This window comes from Meles meles, chromosome 7 (assembly GCF_922984935.1).
Source record: "Meles meles chromosome 7, mMelMel3.1 paternal haplotype, whole genome shotgun sequence".
Lineage (NCBI taxonomy): Eukaryota > Metazoa > Chordata > Mammalia > Carnivora > Mustelidae > Meles > Meles meles.
Genome location: NC_060072.1, coordinates 8428465 through 8448348, shown reverse-complemented (window position 1 = coordinate 8448348; position 19884 = coordinate 8428465). Strand labels below are relative to the sequence as shown.

At 52.1% G+C, this 19884-nt stretch overlaps 1 protein-coding gene across 2 annotated transcripts in view; it reads left to right on the top strand.

Moving 5' to 3' along the window:
* GRAP2 (GRB2 related adaptor protein 2) overlaps window positions 1-12627 on the top strand; it is a 63883-nt gene extending 51256 nt beyond the window's left edge. For both annotated transcript variants that reach the window (XM_046014029.1, XM_046014030.1), the window contains exons 4-8: window positions 1529-1648; window positions 5175-5343; window positions 7424-7612; window positions 8850-8972; window positions 9589-12627. In XM_046014029.1, the coding sequence (XP_045869985.1) occupies window positions 1529-1648; window positions 5175-5343; window positions 7424-7612; window positions 8850-8972; window positions 9589-9768 (781 nt within the window). In that variant the 3' untranslated portion in view covers window positions 9769-12627. The remainder of the gene's footprint in view (window positions 1-1528; window positions 1649-5174; window positions 5344-7423; window positions 7613-8849; window positions 8973-9588) is intronic.
* The last annotated feature ends 7257 nt before the right edge of the window (window positions 12628-19884 follow it).

The following is a 19884-nucleotide window of genomic DNA, read 5'->3' as shown; positions in this document are numbered from 1 at the left end:
CCCTGGAGTCTTTTTATCGCGGTCTCAGTGGACTGTGGGGCCCGCTGGCGGGTTCTGGTGTCTCTGCAGGATGGGACGGAAGCTCCCCAAGGGCAGGCCTTCCTGTCTGCTCTGCTCACCGCTGCGTCCCCCGCTCCCAGCAGAAGGCCAGCACATAGTAGGTGTTTGGTAAAAACGATTGAATGAATGAGTGAGTAGCGTTGGAATGCTGGGTGAAAATATACCCCTGCCTGCGCATTTAAAAAGTAGTGTGTGGACATTTTTGCCAGTTTTAAAGTCACGTATCAAACTCCAATTCGAGGACAAATGTGTATTTTCCAGAAAATCCCCTAACCCCTCCCTGCCTCGTCCAAAATCTTTCCTTCGAGGCACGGTTGCTGTGGAGCAGGCCCCGTTCCTTTCCCCAGCCCCATCACACTCCCTACCCAAGGCAAGCTATGGTGGTCGCTTGTTCAGCCCTGTGGCCAAGTATGGCAGGCGCTCTGGAAGGGTCTCCAGGCAGCTGGCGGCCAGAAACCCTCTACTTCAAGCCCCTCACGGCCCAACCACACTTCCCCTGCAGAGTCCAGTCTGGAATAAGGACATCCCTCCTGCCACTCCTATCTGGAGGTCAGGTTCCCAAATTCTAGAGAGCACGGGGACTGCTTACAAAGGCCTCTGAAGCATGTCAGAACTTCACCCTAACAGGACGGACAGACTAGCCTTCCAGGGGCAGCCTTCGAGCAGCCACCTTGGAGGAACGAGACCCTGTCCCAGGCAGGGCCGCTGAGTGACCGCACACAGTGAGGCTGAGAGGTTTCTGGTTCCCTGCCCTAAGGCCGTAGCCTCTGTTTGCACGCAGCCTCTGCCACCTGCCACAGCACTGCCAGGGGCTGCCGCCCCAGCTGTCCCTGGAAAAAGGAGTTTCTCCTCCATTCCTTCTTTTCCACAGTAAAGGTGATCTTCCTGGGTTTGGGGGAGGGCCCAGGAGCTGGCTGCGTAGACGCTGCTCTCTGGCGGCTGCTAGCCTGGCTCCACACCACCCAGATCCCCAGGGTCCCTGGGCTCCGAGGGGGCCCACTGAGCTCTCAGCCTGGGCGTGAGCCCAAGGCTTCCCGGCTCCGGCCACCCAGCGCCCGAAGGGGTTCCTGTCCTCCTGGCGCGTCATCTGTCCCTGCAGATCTTTCCTAGTGACATCCCTCGCAGGGCTGCCAGCAGGAGGCTGCTTCCCGCAGTGAGTCACTCCCACGCTGTCCCATTTTGGTGCAGTGGCACATTTCCATGATTCAGGTTTTCCGAGCTCGAGAGAGGCTTCTCCTAGAGGGAAGGAACAAAGGGGAGAGCGTCAGGGGAACACTCACTCTCTTTGCACGGAAGCTGCCTAGCGCACATGTTTGGTTTCGGAGGCCCCGGCCCCGCCCCTGTTTCTGTCCACACTCAGCTGACCAGAGTCCCCAGCCTCCGTCCATTTGGGTCATCGCTTCTCCCCTTCCCCTTCCAACCACCCCAGCATCTCACCAAGATTCTCTGATTTTGTCTCATCCCATAGATGGTTTCATGAAGGTCTCTCACGACACCAGGCAGAGAACCTACTTATGGGCAAGGAGATTGGTTTCTTCATCATCCGGGCCAGCCAGAGCTCCCCAGGGGACTTCTCCATCTCCGTCAGGTACTGGTCATTCCCAGCCCAGACAGCTAAGGCCATGAGGTGACCTCTTGAACGTGACCTGTTGCTCAGGGGCATGGTGGCCAAGGGGTCCAGGCGTCGTATCAACCGGGATGCCATTCATCTCCTTCCCATGACACATGTACGTAACTCCTCAGTAAGCTGGTTTGTGGCCAGATTACATATATGTTCCTCCGCCTCCTCCTCTAGCCAAAATGCTTCTGGAAGGACAGGATCCTAATCTATTTCACCTTTGTGCCTTACCAGTGCCTTGTGCCCAGCAGGCGTTCAGGGAGTGTCTGTGCAGGGATGTGGGGTAGGAGAAGGGAGAATTCCCAGCTGTCCACATCTCTCTTGGGGTTTAAATCTAAACCTTTTCTTCCACTACTGATATGTGTCTGAAGAAGGCGCGGAGGAAAATTAAAATCCCAAGTCATTGTTGTAGGCGGTTGCATAAAAGAAGGGCCAGCTCAGCACACCGTAATGCAGCACACTGACGGCGACACATCGGAGCCGAGGAGGGCTGGGCGGAGGGACCGGAGCAGCAAAATCTCGCTAACCTGCAGCACCCGGCAGGAAATGAGTCAGTCCAGGCATAAACATGACACAGCCTCACGCTCAGAAACCCCAAGTCTGAGTGCACTGCGTGTGGTCAGCATGTCTGGGATCACAAGTCACCCATCAGGCAGGGTGACCACATGTGAAAGTGCACAAGTTAATGCTGATATCTGTACAGGAGGAGACGTGACCACCTGTACAGTGGGACCTCCTGTCAAGTTCATTGACAGGAAGTGTTGGTCTGGATCATTCAGCGCACATTGAAAGGCATATAGCTTCAGTGGTTTAGGTGCGTAAATTCAATCTCGGGTAATGAACGGAGGCCACTTCACTATTTTAAACAGCTATTTTAAGGAATAGGTAGGGAGGACTTACGAGTAAGGGGTCAACCATTTGTATGCACGTGCGCCTCCAGAGTGCTCAAAAATAGCTTGTTCTCATTAGCATTGCCCTTGCAATATTGCTTAAAATCTTAATTTTCCTTAACTAAAACTTTTTTCTTTTTTCACAGCTTAGGCAACAGGAAATTTTAGCTCAGGCCAATATTGATGTGCCACAAATTCTAAATTTGTTAGGTCTTAATGCAATTTTGCTCTATTAATAAATCTTACAGTCAAACCTCTCTTAAGGGCTCTGATTACAAATTGGATCAGGTAATGGTTATGTTGAAGGGCATCTCTTGGTGCCTCTGGTTTGCGTGAAGGGCACTGTGGCTTTTCACCTAGGAATCCTGGGCTATATTTCCTCCAGTAAGGTGCATTCTCCAAAACGATCTCTCACAGAAGCTTGCAGCTCCTTGTGATTATTACCATAATTGTTACTACATCTTATGCAGAAATGTAGCTTAATATATTCCAAAGCAAATCATTTTTATTTATTTATACATCTGCCTTCTGTCATGCAGAGATAATTAAGAGCTAATTGTAGTTCTACCACTTAGCATTTGTTAAGGGTCTGAAACACTAGATTTTAGAGGCTAGAGCCCTGAGTTACATCCTTTTCTCTGTCCCTCTTAGAACTTGAGACAATGGTGTAGCCACTCTCTCTCTCTCCATGGGTCCGGAGGGTTGGCTGCAAGCCTGACATCCATCCTCCCAGCTCATGAGAGAGGGGGGGTTAATGTTTTTCACTCTGAGTTCTTTGACTAAGAGGTGGTGGATGAATAATTATATCACAAGAATATTTCCTCCTCCACACACAGATGTGAGGAGTAATGACTATGAATTAAGCCAAGTGTTGTTAGAGCAAAGGAAGCATCTGTTAGTGGCCAGCACCAAGGAGAAGACCACACAGTGATTGCCGAGTGTCAGTTCCTGGCCCAGAGCAGTCAAGCAGAGGTCCCTGTATGGGTTCACCTGGCCATGAGCAGAGCCTAGCCCGTAAGATGAGACTGAAGATCAATCAAAATTCCTGTCCCCTCTGAACACGAACCACTGAGTCCATCCTTAAGAAACCTGCACTGAGGGGCGCCTGGGTGGCTCAGTGGATTAAGCCGCTGCCTTCGGCTCAGGTCATGATCTCAGGGTCCTGGGATCGAGCCCCGCATCGGGTTCTCTGCTCCGCAGCGAGCCTGCTTCCTCCTCTCTCTCTGCCTGCCTCTCTACCTACTTGTGATCTCTCTCTCTCTGTCAAATAAATAAATAAAATATTAAAAAAAAAAAAAGAAAGAAACCTGCACTGATCTTCAGAGGTATCTTCACGCCCCAAGTCTCCTTAAATTCTTGACCTTTCCGTTGGATCCTTGGTTTCTTTTTAGATAGAAATGTATGTCTGTTTGACGAATAAACTTGACATTGAAAAGAGAATGCCTTGGTGATAGGGAAAGACTGGAGCTATTAGTAAAGGCCAAGCTCTCCCTTTCCAGATGAGTAACATCCAATTTCTCCATCCATGATAGAAATATTTCCCATCACTATGATTCCAGCTGTTGTCAAAAGGTGCCGATCTAAAAGAACTTGGCACGTGGTATGACAAGCTCTATTCACTGGACTGGAATCAGAGAGCCAGGGTTCTCGCCTCAGCTCTGCCAATCACTCATAGTGACCTTGGCCAAGCCCCTCCACCAATCGGAGCCTCAGCATCCTCATGGGTAACACGGAGACAGGACTAAACAACCTCAGAGGTCCTTTTCTTTTTCTTTCTTTCTTTCTTTTTTTTTTAAATTTATTTGACAGACAGAGATCACAAGTAGGCAGAGAGGCAGGCAGAGAGAGAGGAGGAAGCAGACTCCCTGCTGAGCAGAGAGCCCCATGCGGGGCTCGATCCCAGGACCCTGGGATCATGACCTGAGCCGAAGGCAGAGGCTTAACCCACTGAGCCACCCAGGCGCCCCATCAGAGGTCCTTTTCAATCAAAACACTGCATGGCTGTATAACACTTTTCTCCCCACAGGTTCAAAATACTTTGTAACTTTATTTATGCAAAACATAAACCAAGACCAGGAGATCTCCATTAAGTAGAGAACCAAGTGCGACAAATTTCTCAAGATAGTCTCTTACTGTCCAGAGCTAGTTTATGGGCTTAAAAGAACTGTTCAAAGTATTTCTGATACTGGAAAGATAACAGGGGTGAAAAACCTCTTCCCTCCGAGCCTTGGTGGAGTCCTTGGCATCATACAGGATGCAGGCATTGAAACGTTTCAAACAAACATTGTAGAAAGTCCTTGACCTGGTCGTTGTTGAAGTGCTCGGACGTTTTTTTTCTTATTAAAGGTTGGCTTCAGTGTCAGAAGACAGATTATCTTCTGCTGATGTAGAAATTCCTTCTAATGCTGCCTGCGTCCTGAGCAGTCCCTTGCACAAATCTCCCCCCGAGAGTTTGACTGAGCCAGCACCCCCGCCCTGTGATGGGCAGGCACTCCACATCCCCTTTCCTGTCCCAGCAGAACTCCAGCAACCCTGGATGCAGTCAACCCTGGGCGTGGGGACATTGTCACCATGTAATAACAATCTGGATTCACCCTGATCTCTAGGCATGAAGATGACGTTCAGCACTTCAAGGTCATGAGAGACAACAAGGGTAATTACTTCCTATGGACAGAGAAGTTTCCATCTCTAAATAAGCTGGTGGACTACTACAGGACGACTTCCATCTCCAAACAGAAGCAGATCTTTCTGAGGGATAGAACCCGAGAGGATCAGGTACGCCTCAGGTCCCGATCATCCCCAGTCTACAGATTTTAGGCAGCAGGAGTCCTATGTCACCCATCAAGGCAACGCATTTGATGAGCATGTCCTCTGAGGATTCTGGAAGAAAGAATAAGTCTGAAGTCAGACCTCAGTTTAAGTCATCACCTAACGCTTCCCAGTCATGTGATTTGGGAAAGCTGTCTGATCCTCAGTTTCCTGATCCATAAAACTGCAATGATGGTGACACCTAGCTGAAGGTTAGAGGAGATCATGTAGCCCCTTTCCTGACATCGCTCCTAACAGTGCTACAAGCACGTCACAGGCATTAGCTCTTAATGGTGGGTGCTTTACTTTATTAGTGTAGATAGTGCTACATCACAGTCTCAGCTAGCTTAGGAGCTGCTCAAAGATGGAGGCCAGGGGGCTACACACGGGGAGGTTGGAGGGCCGCCTAGAGTCTGGGACTAAGGGGGCAGGTAGAGCTTTGTCACAGAAAGGGAGGCTGGAGGTGTTGGAGGGAAAACTGGGCCTGGAATTTTTCCTTTTGGAATGGTGTGGAATATAGAGTATTATTTTACTAGAAAATGCATCAGACAAACCTAACTCTTTTATGTTAAGATTTATTTATTTATTTGAGAGAGAGAGAGAGAGAGAGAAAGAGCACTCAAGAGCAGGCAGAGGGGCAGAGGGGGAGAGAGAGAACCTCAAGCAGACAGTCTTGAGTTGAGCATGGAGCCCGACAAAGGGCTGGAACCCATGACCCTGAGATCATGACCTGAGCTGAAGAGTCAGACACTTAACTAACTGAGCCACCCAGGCGCCCTCAGACAAACCTAACTTTAAATCCTAATTTCATCACTAAGTGTCCTTATTACCTAGCCAAGTTAAGAAACCTTTCTGAGTATCAGATTTCTCATCTGGAGAATGGAGAGAATAGAATACCTCCCTCGCTGGGCTGTTGTAAGGATTAAATGAGATAATACAGGGATAGCACTTGCCATAGAGTCTGGACAAGAGTGGGCACCAAGGAAATGCTGACTTGCTTCCCATTAGAAAATGCACATACACACAACATATAAAACACCTTCCAAAGGAAACAACATCATGGTAAGAAAGAAATGGGTATTCTAGGAAGAAGCATTTCTGGAATAGTTAAAACAGTTGAAATCCCTGGAACGAGTTATTTGAAAGGCTTTGAGGCTTTCAAAGCAACAGGTGCTGTGGGGGAAGTAGAGAAAACCATCTCAGGCAACTGGTTGATTGTAAGCCTGAGAAGGGACAGTCCTTGGAGAAAAGGGTGTCCCAGCAAGGGCACGAAAGAAAGAAAGAAAAACAAAGGTTAACTGAGACTTTGGGAATTGTTTTAACCAAGAAACAGAGGTATTAATTTACCAGGATGTGCGTGTAGAGAAAAGAGATGTAGCATAAGATGCATTAAACTGAATGAAATGAGTTCATATTTGTAAAGCACTTCGAGCAGCGCCTGGTATGTACGAAGCCCAGGCCCTGTGTAATTGTTTGTGAAATAAAAATAACAAGTACCTCCGAGTCAGAAGGTTGTGGTGCCATTAAGCAGAGCGGCCGTGCTCCTTCCCAGCACGTGCCCAGCGCCGGGCCTGGTTTCCATGGTGCCGCAAGAGAGCTGCTGTTTGGGGCCCTATCACCAGCCTATAAATGACAGTTCAAAATCAGGCAGAGTCGATGGCAGAGCGAATCGAGAGGGTAGGGTGTCCGGCGGTGTGGCAACACGCGATAAGGAGGGGTGGCATTGTGTCAGTAAGAGAGAATATTTCAGCTTGATGAGAGAGAGGGAAACGAGCCCGCTGGGTAGGGACTCAATGGGTAGCACGTGGAAAAGTGAACCGAATCCCCAACCTAGGAGAATCTGGGAAACTGGAGACCATTTTTGAAACCACGAGGGTCCAGACCATCGACTCTCCTGAGGCAGCTGTTTCTGGGAGAGGTCATGGGCAAAGTCTGGAAACAGCAGCCAGCAAGCAGTGGGCAGGGCTGGGGGACCGGGAGATGTGGGGGGGGGGGGGGGGCGGGGGGGCGGGAATAGATCTGCGTCTTCTTCATCATCTTCTCCCAGGGTCACCGGGGCAACAGCCTGGACCGGAGGCCCCAGGGAGGCCCGCACCTCAGTGGGGCTGTGGGAGAAGAAATGCGGCCTTCCATGATCCGGAAGCTGTCGGACCACCCGGCACCGCCTCCCTCGCCGTACCCGCCGGCACCCCCGGCCCGGCAGCACCGCTATCCACAGCACCCCCACTTCCACCAGGTACCGCAGAGGAATGACGTGGGCGCCGTGAGGTAGGGAAGACGCCCTGTTCCCCCACCCTGGGGCTCGGGCCACCCTGTCCCCACGGGCACGGAGCGTGTGAAAATCCCCCACAACGCCAGATGCAAATAGAGCGAACAAAAGGCTTGGGGGCTGTCGTGGTCCTGGGACCATGGGGAGGAGCGTCTTGGGCCCGGCCCGGCCTCGTGAGGACTCACAGAGTTCATAATGGGAACCTGGGACCTTGCAACTGGCAGAAATATGATAATATGATATGGGAACTGCTCTTGGCAAAGAAGGCCCTATGAATTCATTGGCTCCCTGCCTGAACACACACACACACACACACACGCTCCTACCCTGAGGATTCAGTGAACCATTGCTTCATTTCCCTGCCAGCGCAGTTCCAGATCTCTCTGTGCCCCCTAACCCATCTGGCTGTGGAGAGCCACGAGAAAAATGGATCAACACCCACAATAGAGCCCCGCTTGCTTATTTCTTTATTCCCTGCTTTGTTCCAGATGGGGTTTGGGGCCGCTTACTGAGATGGACAACACAGCCAGATAACATCGATCCTAAATTCCGTAGTAGGGCACACAAAGCCCTTTGCAGGCTGCCCGTATCTGCTTCCCCAGCCTCACCTGCTGCTGCCTCCCCCCCCAACCCCCCCCCCCACCCGAAGCAAACACACATTCCAGCAACTCTGCACTATCTTTAGTTACCAGAATGGTCTGTTGTGTTTTCTCCCATGACTGGGGGCATTTTATATGCTCTTTCCTCTGCCTAAAATGCCCTTTGCTGGCTGAGCCTTCTCCTCTAAAGCTAGAGTTCAAGCGTCACCTCCTCTAGGAAGCCTTCTCTGATTACCCTGGCAGACTTAGACATTCTCTCAGCTCGCTTATCACTTAAATGTGTGTGGTTCCCCCTCTAAACCGACAGTCCCCAAAGACAAAGACCTTTTCTTTCCAGCTACATATCCCCAGTGATTAAGACGGTACCAGACACATGGCCGGCGCCTGATAAATACTCTTTGAATGAATGAAATCTGGCTTCGTCTTCACAATCGAAGGTCCCTGTGCCATCCTCCTCCGCCCCTGCCCCCAACACCTGGGGTTTATTGTCACCGGCAGCAAGTTTCCTTGGAGCACGGGCTGTGTCTGTGGCATCTGAGCAAGGCACCGGGGGGCCTGACAGGGACGTGGTGTGGTGACAGGTCCTCCGTTACGTGTGTTTCCAGGACCGCCGAGGAGGCAGCCTTGACATAAACGACGGGCACTGTGGCATGGGCGTGGGCAGCGAAATGAACGCTGCCCTCATGCACCGGAGACACACGGACCCCGTGCAGCTCCAAGTGGCCGGGGTATGTGGGCTTTCCCTCCCTGGGCTCCATGAGGGCAGCCATAGGGGCACTTAGGGCAGCGGCTGGTCCTCCCGGAGAGAAGCAAGATGCTCAGAGCTCCGAGTGGAGGCGGTGGGCGCTCGTGGGAGGAGGAGGAGTTCCAGGGCCCAGCTGAGCTGGAGAGTTGTCCTGTCTGGCCACCGGGCCATGCCATCTCCTCCCGTGTCGGCTCTGGCTCGGGCTGTAGCAGACGCGAGCTGTTGCCGTTTCCCTTGTGCTGTGCCTCCCTGGGCGGCGCTAGCACGGGCACTGTTCGCTTGGGCTCGCTGCCATCCTTTCTGTCACCTGGAGAGAGTCAAAAGACCCGCATAGACGCGGGGACAGTAGCAGTCAAGGATGCTCCTGGGGCCTGGGAGACAAACTGTTCTGGCGGTGGAAGTCCTGAGTGCGAAGCGCGGCTCAGGTGGGCTCCGCCAACGCCAGCCCCGGGGCTGGGCTGCGGGGTCTGCTTTCTGGCCTCGCCGAGGTCTTCGTCTCCGTGCAGGAGCCGGCAGGACCCTCCTGCGGGACAGCGGCTCCGAGGGCCAGCACCCCCCACCGCGGCTCAGCGGGACCCACTCTGTGCTTCCCCCGACAGCGAGTGCGGTGGGCCCGGGCACTCTACGACTTTGAGGCCCTCGAGGACGACGAGCTGGGCTTCCGCTGCGGAGAGGTCGTCGAGGTCCTGGACAGCTCCAACCCGTCCTGGTGGACCGGCCGCCTGCACAACAAACTGGGCCTCTTCCCCGCCAACTACGTGGCACCCATGATCCGATGAGGCCCTTCCCGGGGCATCAGAGGCTGTCATCGGAAGCTGCCTGCGGGAGAGGGGCAAGAAGGAGAAGCCGGGACAATCTGCACATACGTACACGGGTGCGCGCACACGCACACACCTGTGCCTATGTGTGCGCGCATTTTATAATAGTAATTTATTGGCGATTTCGTTAGTTACTTAGTTGATATGAAAGGAAGTCAGGCGAAGAATTAGATTCATACTTGTTTTTCTGCTCCCCTCAGTGATGCGTGGAAGGTGGTGGGAAAGCTGGCGAGTGGGGGGCAGGGACAGGAAACTCCCAGTTCTTCCCGTCCTTCAGACGGCCCTGCTTCCTCCTGGCCCTGGGAATGTTTGCTGAGAGCAGCGGAGCGGAGATCCACACCCGGGGTTGTCCCGAAACAGCAGGGTAGGGCGGGTCGTTGGGCCTGTTTCCGCTAACCTCCCAGCCCGGCTCACCTCTGGGGTTTGCAAAGCCTCTTCCCTCCGCTTCCCTCCCGTTCTACAAGGGTGGGCTCAGCTGGGTTGAGAACAAAGGCGCAGCCCCACGGGGCTGAGCTGGGAGCAGGAGGGACTGCGAAGGCCAGACTGACTGCAGCAGCTGGGGGGGTCCTGAAGCCGGGGCAAGTCTGGCCTCCCGCCCCACACTCAGCGGAGACCTTCACCTCCTCCAGCCGCTGTTCCTTGTTCCTTGGCTAATCCTCCTCCCTGTGGCTGACCTGGAGAATCAGAGACCCCGAGGACCCAAGCGCTGGGAGATGGAGGGATTTTCACAAATCCCCAGTGGCTTACCTGGGAGTCACCTCTGTTTCCGGGGATACCAAGAAAGCAGCTTTGAGACTGTAAAATGTTTGGAGAAGCCCGGGGTGAGAAAGCAGGATTTGAGAGCCACTGTTTTATGGCAACAAGGGTGTGTCTTTGGGTCTCTGTTTGTTTTGCCATGTTTTGAGGATGCTTTGTGCAGTGGCACAGAGACAAGCCCACTCCATGGGGGGCGTTGACCTGCCGTTGCTGACGGGCTGCCCGCTGCAGCATGACCCCGGGTGGGAGCCGGCTTTGCCACGAGCGTCCAGGATCCAGCTGCTGAGCCACCGCGGGCAGCCCTCCCCCCCAACAGCTGCACGTGGGGCAAGGGACACCCATGCCACCATCTCTCTTGCCACCTCAACACAGAATTGTGATTCCCTCGGGGGTGTGGGTGTGAAGCACAAACTAGCCAGGCTGGGGAGGAGACACCGGAGAAGGAAACTCAGTGGGGCCCGGGGGGCCGACAAGACTGACTGCCTGAGGGCCCTGACAAGGGGTGGAGGGGTGTCTCAGGAGACCTAAGTGAAACGGTGGGGTGCCCGTGCTGGTGAGGGAACATGGGGGGTGAGGTGGGCCTGTTCCTTTGTCTTCTCCCCCAGCCCTTCCTGCTCTAAGGAGTGACCAGGTGGCCATTACCGAGGGTGATGAGAAGAAAGAGTTTCTGACTCAGAAGTACCTGTCAGGATAACACGGGCTGTGTCCCTTTGACTCCGAATTCTCTGGTTCTGTGATCCCTGCGTTGACCTTAGAGGGGAAGGGAAAAAGCAGGCGGTCCGCGGTGAGTCTTGGGAGGGAAGAGAAAGCGGCCCTGAGAGGCAGGGGGGAGTGGAGCGGTCTGGCGTGCGGCCCGTAGACATGGGAGCAGGGGACGCCAAGGGTAGCAGGGACATTTCAAAGGATCAAGGAGCAGCTCGAGAGGCACACAGGGAGGGAAAGGAGGCAAGATGTTACGTGGGGCAGGCGAGGAAGACATCGGAGTAGGAGCCAGCGGGCAGACAAGCAGGAGAGGGAGGGACGGAGCGGGCGGGGAAGGAGGAATTAGAGCAGAGACAGGAGTGCTGGGCAAGGCAGGGGCGAAGGATGGAGAGCCGGGAGAGAGAAAACAAGGCAAAGAAGACCTAAAAGCTATTTTGGTGCTAGGTAATGTGAACATGTTACAGTAAATAAAAGCCAAAAGTGATGTTTGATTTTACAGTATTTACAAACCATATGCTTTAAACAGCCCACAAACCCCATCCATTTGTCTGATGATGTGGGAGGACCGGCCCCGGTGGAGAGAGAGGGAAATGATCTGATTCTGGCCTGGATTTCGTGCCTTGAAACACTTCTCAAGAAAACGATGATACAACAAGTGCCAGTGTTTTTGCCGGGCCGTGTGTCGTGTCTTGGGGCGGGGGGGCGGGCGCTGGCCTGGGGAGGCCCACCCGACAGTGTGGGCAGAGCTTTCAAAACCCCTAGAACTGGCTGTTGAAGTCCAGCCCAGGCCGTCGGGTAGTCTGGTGCTAAAATGGCCTTGCCCCCTGCGCATCACGTGGCAAGGAGGAAGCAAGAGTCACCCCAAACACCCATGGAGAACTAGGGCCCTTGGGACTAGACTAAGAGGATAAGGACCTAAATGTCCCTACTTGGGGGCTGTTGGGAAGCGGCTTTGCTGGGCCTCTGGTGCTGCCTCGGGGAGCCGGTGGGAAGTTGCTCTCCACCTGAGCATTTCAGTGCCAGGGGCGTGTCCTCCCGGCCTCACAAGCCGCGCAATCCCCGTCTGGGAAACAGCACAGATGCCTGACTTCAGCTGAAACGGCTCTGCATGACCCAGGGGCAGGGAACTTCCAGAGAAAATCCGGTTCCTGATGAACCGGTTCGGTTTTCTACCCACTTGCCGAGGCTCCCTGCAATTTCCAATCTCTGGAACCTGCCAAGGCCCACCCACTTCTAGATGGCCTCAGGGTGATCCAAGGCGGTGCTTCTCAAAATTTAGTGCCTGTGGATTACCTGGGCAAGGTGTTAAAACGGAGATTCAGATCCGGTCTTCCGTATCCACAAGCTCTGAGGTGACGTGCCTTCGTCCACAGACCAGTCTTCGAGTAGCAAGGGCACAGAACTTGACAGGGAGCTAGAGAGCCCCAAAAATCAGACGAGATCTTTTTTCTAGGGATCTTCAGGCACTTTCCTCTGTTGCTCACAAATGAGACATGATTCAGAACTGCCGTTATGACATCATTTGCATTTGGTGATCGACTTCAGGGTCTCCATCTCCATCAAGAATCAAGAAACTTTAGGACGACAAGCATCAGAAAAAGTCCACACACGGGTTTCCCAATGGTGATTCGTTTAAAGATAAGCGGAGGTCACAGAAGTTGTGAAAGCTTTCTCGGGAAATCTTCAAACGTAAAATGCGCTTGCATCAGGTGTGGTCCTGCTTGGAGGTGAGGGAACGGCCCATGTCACTGGGGCACCGTTAGATCAACTAACCCAGAGCAAAACAGGCCCCAGGCAGGACAGGTGGGCCTGGGCGAGTACTTGCTATTTGCCTTGTCGAAAGTTAACACTTCAGCCTGTATGTACCAAACCAAGGACATGGGAAATCATGTTGTCTCGGTTCTTTTAAATACTTCTCAGGTCTCCCCACGTCTCCCCATCACCACAGCCTCACCACCATATCTCTTCCTTGGTGACCAGTTGAGCCTGGACACGCTTCTCCCAGTATATCCTCTTGTCCCCAGTCTGCTCTCCACCCAGATGCCACAGTGATCCTTGCACAACAGCAGCCTGATCACGTCACTCCCCCGTCACTCCCCTGCCAGCCACCACACTTGGATTTTAATCCAAGTCCCCATGTGGCTGCGGGTGGTCTGTGCCTCTCCCCTCCTTGCTGCCACGCTCCCACCCACTGGCCTTCTCTCAGCCTCCAGATTGGTTCCCCAAGCCTCCATACCTGTTGGTCCCTCTACCTGGCTAACTCCTATGAAACTTCAGCCTTCAGTTTATTTATTCATTTTTTTTTAAAGATTTTTATTTATTTATTTGACAGAAATCACAAGTAGGCAGAGAGGCAGGCAGAGAGAGAGGAGGAAGCAGGCTCCCTGTGGGGCACGATCCCAGGACCCTGAGATCATGACCTGAGCCGAATGCAGAGGCTTTGACCCACTGAGCCACCCAGGCACCTTCAGCCCTCAGTTTAAATGTCACTTTTCCAAATTATCCTTTCCTGACCCTAATCTAAAAGAGTCCTTCCCGTTGGACTCTCTGGTGGTTCCTGGTGCTTTTCCTGAACAGCGCGTAAGCTGATCTATTGGCCTATTAGACTTTAAGCTCCCTGGGGGCAGGGATCTTCTGCTTTGTGAACCATTGTATGCCACAGCATGTCGCACTGTGTTCGGCTCACAGAGGCTCCACAAATATTTGTTTAATGAATGAGCAAGTAAAACCTGCCTCGTGTCACCTATCATTCATTCTGTAATCCAAAGGTCCCAGGCCTCATGGACCCGTAGGTGCAAACAAGGTGATATTAACATCGATGCCCAAGTTACAGTAGCTTTCAGCCGCGTGCCCTCAAGATCTCCAGTTACTTCGAGAGCCCACAGGAGGAAGGCTGGCGTCTTGTGTGTTTAAGCGCAGGTCCACTAACGCTTCCTACTCTGGCTTCGATTTTCCCTGAACATCTTCCGCGGACAGCGTCTTCCCGGATGCTGTCGATCCACTATCCATTGCATCAGTATGTTGATGAAACACCCCAATCTTTCAGGAAGCTAACTCTGCCCTACTGTCCATGTGGCCAGGTGGGTTGGGGAAGAGGAGGGGTAGAGAACAGCCTGTACGCAGTTCTGAGTCACCCCTGTTCCTAGGACCCAGAGACGCTCTACCTAGATCAGAGTTCCCCCACAGCTCATTCCCTCCTCACTGGAGCCCTGGCTCCATCACACAGGACAGAGGAAGTCCCCTTCCCCTCCATCTCACTTGTTTGTCTCTCGCCCTGTTCCCCCTTCCTCCTTCCGATGAAGAGAAATGCTCTCGTGCCTCTTTGTGTACTAGATGCCACCCACGGTGCCGGAGGGATATGCACCCTGTTGTATATTCTGGGCTGTGCTGTAATTCATTCATTAAATCAACAACTATTTACGAAACACCCCGTAGAGGCCAGATGCAATGAGTCCGGGGGTCATCCACATCTCTCTACTCCCCCCGCAGCTGTGCCCCAGTCGTTGCCTCATTCAAGCCCAACCCCCAACCCCACCTCTGGGCTGGCCCTTCTGATCCAGCCCACTGGCTGCCAGAGAGACCTTATTAACATGCAAAGCTGATGACATCAGGCTTCTGTTCAAAAGCCTCCGGGGTCTCCCACTAGCTTTCAGGCTGCAGTTTAAACTCCCAGGCTTGGCAGTAATGCCATTGTGTGATCTGAATGCTGCCTGTTTGTTCAGCCACAATGCTCATCTCTCCCCAGAATGAGTCATGTTGTCTCAGAGCTCTGAGTCTCTCCATTGGGTTCCTTCTGCCTGAAATGCCTTTCCCGCATTTTTTTTTGGTCTAGATCAGTGAGGTCCAGTAGCAGTGATGGTGATGGGCAAGTTCTGTATCTGCTCTGTCCAATGTGGCAGCCTCCAGCCACTTGCAGTCACTGACTGCTTAATGTGACTAGTGTGAGTGCGCTCAACAGCGAGATGGGGCAAGTGGCTGGCTACCTCATTGGGCAGTAGGGATCCAGACAGCTACTCACTTTGAAATACTTAGCTCAGGGTTCAAGTTCTCCAATGGGATGCCATCCCAACTTCATGGCTGCTGTGGATGTCCCTCCTCCATGTTCCTGTTGCATCCGTGTTCTGCTTCCATCCCAATATTCAGAACTCTATAGCATTGTTGGGGATTCATTGAGCCTGCCTCCCCCATGGGACCAAAACTTTTTTCATGCATGAGCAATTCACCCTATAAATGGTTGATGCACACGTGCATTGGTGTGCTAGCAAATGTTAAGCAACTGCCCTCTGAAGGAAAGTCCCGATCGGCACATTTGCCAATTCTGTAGTGTAGATATTCCTACCGTGCAGCAGAAGAATAAGACAGAATGAGTTACCACAGAAGGGGAAAAGATATTTTCAGAAAGCCTACTTGATAAAGAACTGTTACCCAAAATAAACAATTCTTAAAATCCAACAATAAGAAAACAAACAACCCAATTGAAAATGGGCAAAAGGCCTGAACAGACACCTCAGTGAAAAAAATAGAAGATCACAAGTAAGCACGTGAAAAAATGGTTGACATTACCTGTCATTAGGGAAATGCAAATAAAAACAACGAGATACCATTACACAGCTCTTAGAAAATCCAAACACCAAAACACTGACAACACCAAGTGTTGACAAGGGTGTGGAGCTACAGGAATTCTCATTGACTGCTGGTGGGGATGCAAAATGGTATAGCCTCTGGAGGACAGTTTGGCAGTTTCTTACAAAAACGAAATACAGTCTTAACATATGATCTGGCAATCATGCTCCTTAGTATTTGTTATCAAAGGAACTGAAAACTTATGTCCACACAAAAACCTGTACATGAATGTTTATGGGTGTTCCATTCATAATTGCTAACACTTGGAAACAACCAAGGTGTCCTCCAGGAGGGGATTGGATAAATAAGCTTCAGTCCATCCAAACAATGTAATATTCTTCAGTGCTAAAAAGAAATGCACTATCAGGGCACCTGGGTGGCTCAGTCAGTTAAGCGTCTGCCTTCCGCTCGGGTCATGATCCCAGAGTCCTGGACTCAAGCGCCGCATTGGGCTCCCTGCCCAGTGGAAAGTCTGCTTCTCCCTCTCCCTCTGCCCCTGCTTGTGTGTGCACTCGCTTCTCTCTCTCTCTCTCTCACTTGCTCACTGTGTCTCTCATATAAATAAAATCTTTTTTTTAAAAAAAGAAATGAGCTATCAAGCCATGAAAAGACATGTAGAAACCTTAAATGCCTCTCACTAAGTGAAAGAAGCCAACCTGTAAAGTCTACATACTGTATGATTCTAACTCTAAGACATTCTGGAAACAGCAAAACTATTGAGATGGCAAAAAGAGCAGCAGTTGCCAAGGGTAAGGTGGGAGGCAGAAAAGAAGAGGTGGAACACAGATTTTTAGAACAGAGACTATTCTCCATGATACTGTACTGGTGGCCACATGTCATTACACATTTGTCAAAACCCGGAGAGTGTGCAAACCAAGAGTGAACCCTGAGGTAAACTATGGGCTTTGGGTGATAATGATGATGTGTTGCTTTGGCTTCTCCGAGTATAACAAAGGCACCGCTCGGGTGGGGGAGGCTGATAATGGGGGAGGCTGCGCATGTGTGGGAACTGGGGGTATAAGGAAACTCTATCTTCTGCTCAATTTCGCTGTGAACCTAAAAGTGCTCCCCCCCCCCAAAAAAATTAGTCCATTAAAACAACAACAACAACAACAAAAACCTCCCACCATGGCTGGTTTCAAGCCACCAGCATGACACCAGTGAACTGGGAGTGGGGAAGAGATGTGTGCACGACTGGCTCTCGCAAGTCGGAAGGAACGAGTCTCAGCTTGGATGCGTGAATGAGGGAAGGGAGGGAGGGAGGGAGGGCAGGAGGGAAGTCTATTCAACCTGGAAGAAGTTGGTCCTGCAGCGACAAGTCCAATTCCATTTCTAACCTAGGAGACAAAGGACCAAGGAGGCATATTTTTGACTTGTTCAGGAAGAGGGACACTCGTCTCATTTAGGTCTTTAACTTTTTTTTTAATTTTAATTTTTTTTAATTTAAAAAATTTTTTTTAATTTTTTAATTTTTTTTTAAATCTTTTTTTTTTAGGTCTTTTACTTTTAATACCAAGCCTTGTCCAGGCATCTCCTGAGTGCCCCACTCAGACTAGTGGAAAGTGAGTGAGCCTGAGACCCCCCACTTGTGCGATCTTTCTCTCTCTCCCTCTTAAATAAATAAAATCTTAAATAAATAAATAGGGGCTTCTGGGTGGCTCTGTCGGTTAAGCGTCTGCCTTCAGCTCAGGTCATGATCCCGGAGAGCCAGGATTAAGCCCAACATTGGGTTCCCTGCTCAGTGGGGAGCCTGCTTCTTCCTCTGCCCCTCAGTCCACTCATGCTCTCACTCTCTCTCAAATTAATTAACTCATTAATTAAATTTGCGACAAAAACCTTTCCCAGAAGTCATACAGCAGCCATGCCCTCAGACCTCATTGGCATGACTAGATCAGCTGCCATTCCTAACCCAGCCATGTCTAAGAGAGTGAGACCACCCCGACTGGCTTAGACCAGTTGATGGGACCCTACAGGAGGCAGAAACTGGGGACCCAGGCAGAGCCCAGTCCTAAAGGAGGAAACGGATGGGGTAGAGTGACAGCAGCAATGGCTATGAAGACCCGGTCTACAGGAAATGGTAGAAGAAGATGCACAAATTTTATGAACCAGGCCATTCCGGAAACAATTCTTGAGATAGTTAAGGAACAAGAAGGCGGTGTGAGGCAGCATAGCTCCCTGGCTTTCCCCTCAGAGTTGAAATGCCTACATGGACACACAGACACACACGCACACACATTCTTCCCTCAGCCCTCCTCAGTGGATTCCCACATGCATGTTAAAACAGCATGTCGGTGGGGGGGGAGCTTCCACGCTCTGCCCAGAAACCAGAACTGTACGGACTGAGGCTCTGGACCTGCTGTGGGGACAGGGACCCCCGCCAGTCAGGTCTGTGCCATAGTGCCAGCCCTGAGCCTGCTGTGAGACTCCCCCCGCACGGGTGCTTCCAGGTACGGCTCTACCCAGGGTCATTTGTGGCCACGTGCTGACGTGAGCAATCCCGTTTCAACAGGACTGAGTTCCCCCGTGGGCAGCACACGGCACCTCCCTCTCCCTGCTCTGACCTGGTTATGGGGAGTTGCTAGGTAACTGCTACGCAGCCCCTGCTTCCCACGCTGGAGGAGGCTTGGTTACCATGGCAAGTCCAGATGGGGGGTGGAGGGGACACAGGGGAAAGGGAGCATTGGCTGGGCGCGGGGGGATGTCCGTAGCCTGGACTCTGCCCTCACTCTCTCTGGGCCACCAGACCTTCGGGAAATTTCTTCACTCCTCTGTGCCTCGTTGTCATCAGTACAATAAAGTGCTCAAAACACTGCTGCGTGCGGACGGCGTGTACTAAACACTGACCCTCCGTCTCCTCCTAGGTAAGAATGACTCAAGATGGGTGCAGAAGAGGAATGGACTGAGTTGTGTTTAAAATAAAAAAGAGAAACTAGCCAGCCAGTGTCTCTAGTAGGACACATAAAAGTCATGGAGATTCTGGAATTTAGCTTCTGGAATTGTACTCATGAGTCCCGAGGGCTCCCTGGGTCCTTTTCTGAACATAGCCTTCCTAAGGAAGTCACCTTAAGGGTGTGTTACCTAAGGGTACGTAGGCTTGCTAAAGGGTCTACCCCTTCCTGGGCCCTGCTGGCCCTTCTGTCCCCAATGGAGTCATGGCACAAGCCTAGCCCCCTGGGACCAACTGCTCTGTGGGGCTCTGCACCAGCCTCTAGAATTGTCTATTTGATCTTACATGCGATCTGAGCCTTGGCCCAATTCTCTTCCTTCGTTCCTTCAGTGAGACCCCCTAGCCGGGCCTCGGTGCTGGGATTCCTGCAGTAGCCAGCTCCAGCCCCTGCTCCCTTCTCATCCGTGCCAGTCCCCTTCTAGAATCCAGACACCCACTGCTGGGTTCTCCTAGCCCTGGCTGCCCCCCTGCCTGTCTAGCTGCCCAAACCTTCCAGTCCTGTGGGCTGCTGCTCACTTCCCCACCCATGCTTTCCCCGCACAGATACTCCCTTGGCCTCATGCTGGAGCCCCCCCCCCGCCAATGCTGCTGGTTCCACAGCAACAGAACCGTCTGATGCCCATTGTCACTGGTGGTCCCTGTAGCCCCAAAGGAGAAAGTGGACCCTACCTGACCAACCTCCAAGAGTGATCTGCCTTCCCCCTTCCTCCTCGGACCTTGCCTCCCTAATTCTAAGTCTTGGCTGCTCCTTATCTTTCCCCTGCCATATACATGGCCAAAAAGGTTAGTCCGACTGTGGCCCAGGATGCTGGAATCCTATCAGGGAACATTCTCCACCCCTACTCCACAGCTGAGTTTCCCCCTTCCTGGTGGGGGGTAATTCACGCCTTGTACACAGGGTGTGAAAACCAGTAGGGGGTGTTAGGACCAGCGGCTTTTCAGCTGCCTGCTGTGATATGGGGCCATCTAGAAACTCCCAGTCATACAGAGAAAGCCCATCCTTGAGTCGTGCACTCCAGTGCTCCCTCCTTCCTAGCTATCCCCTACTT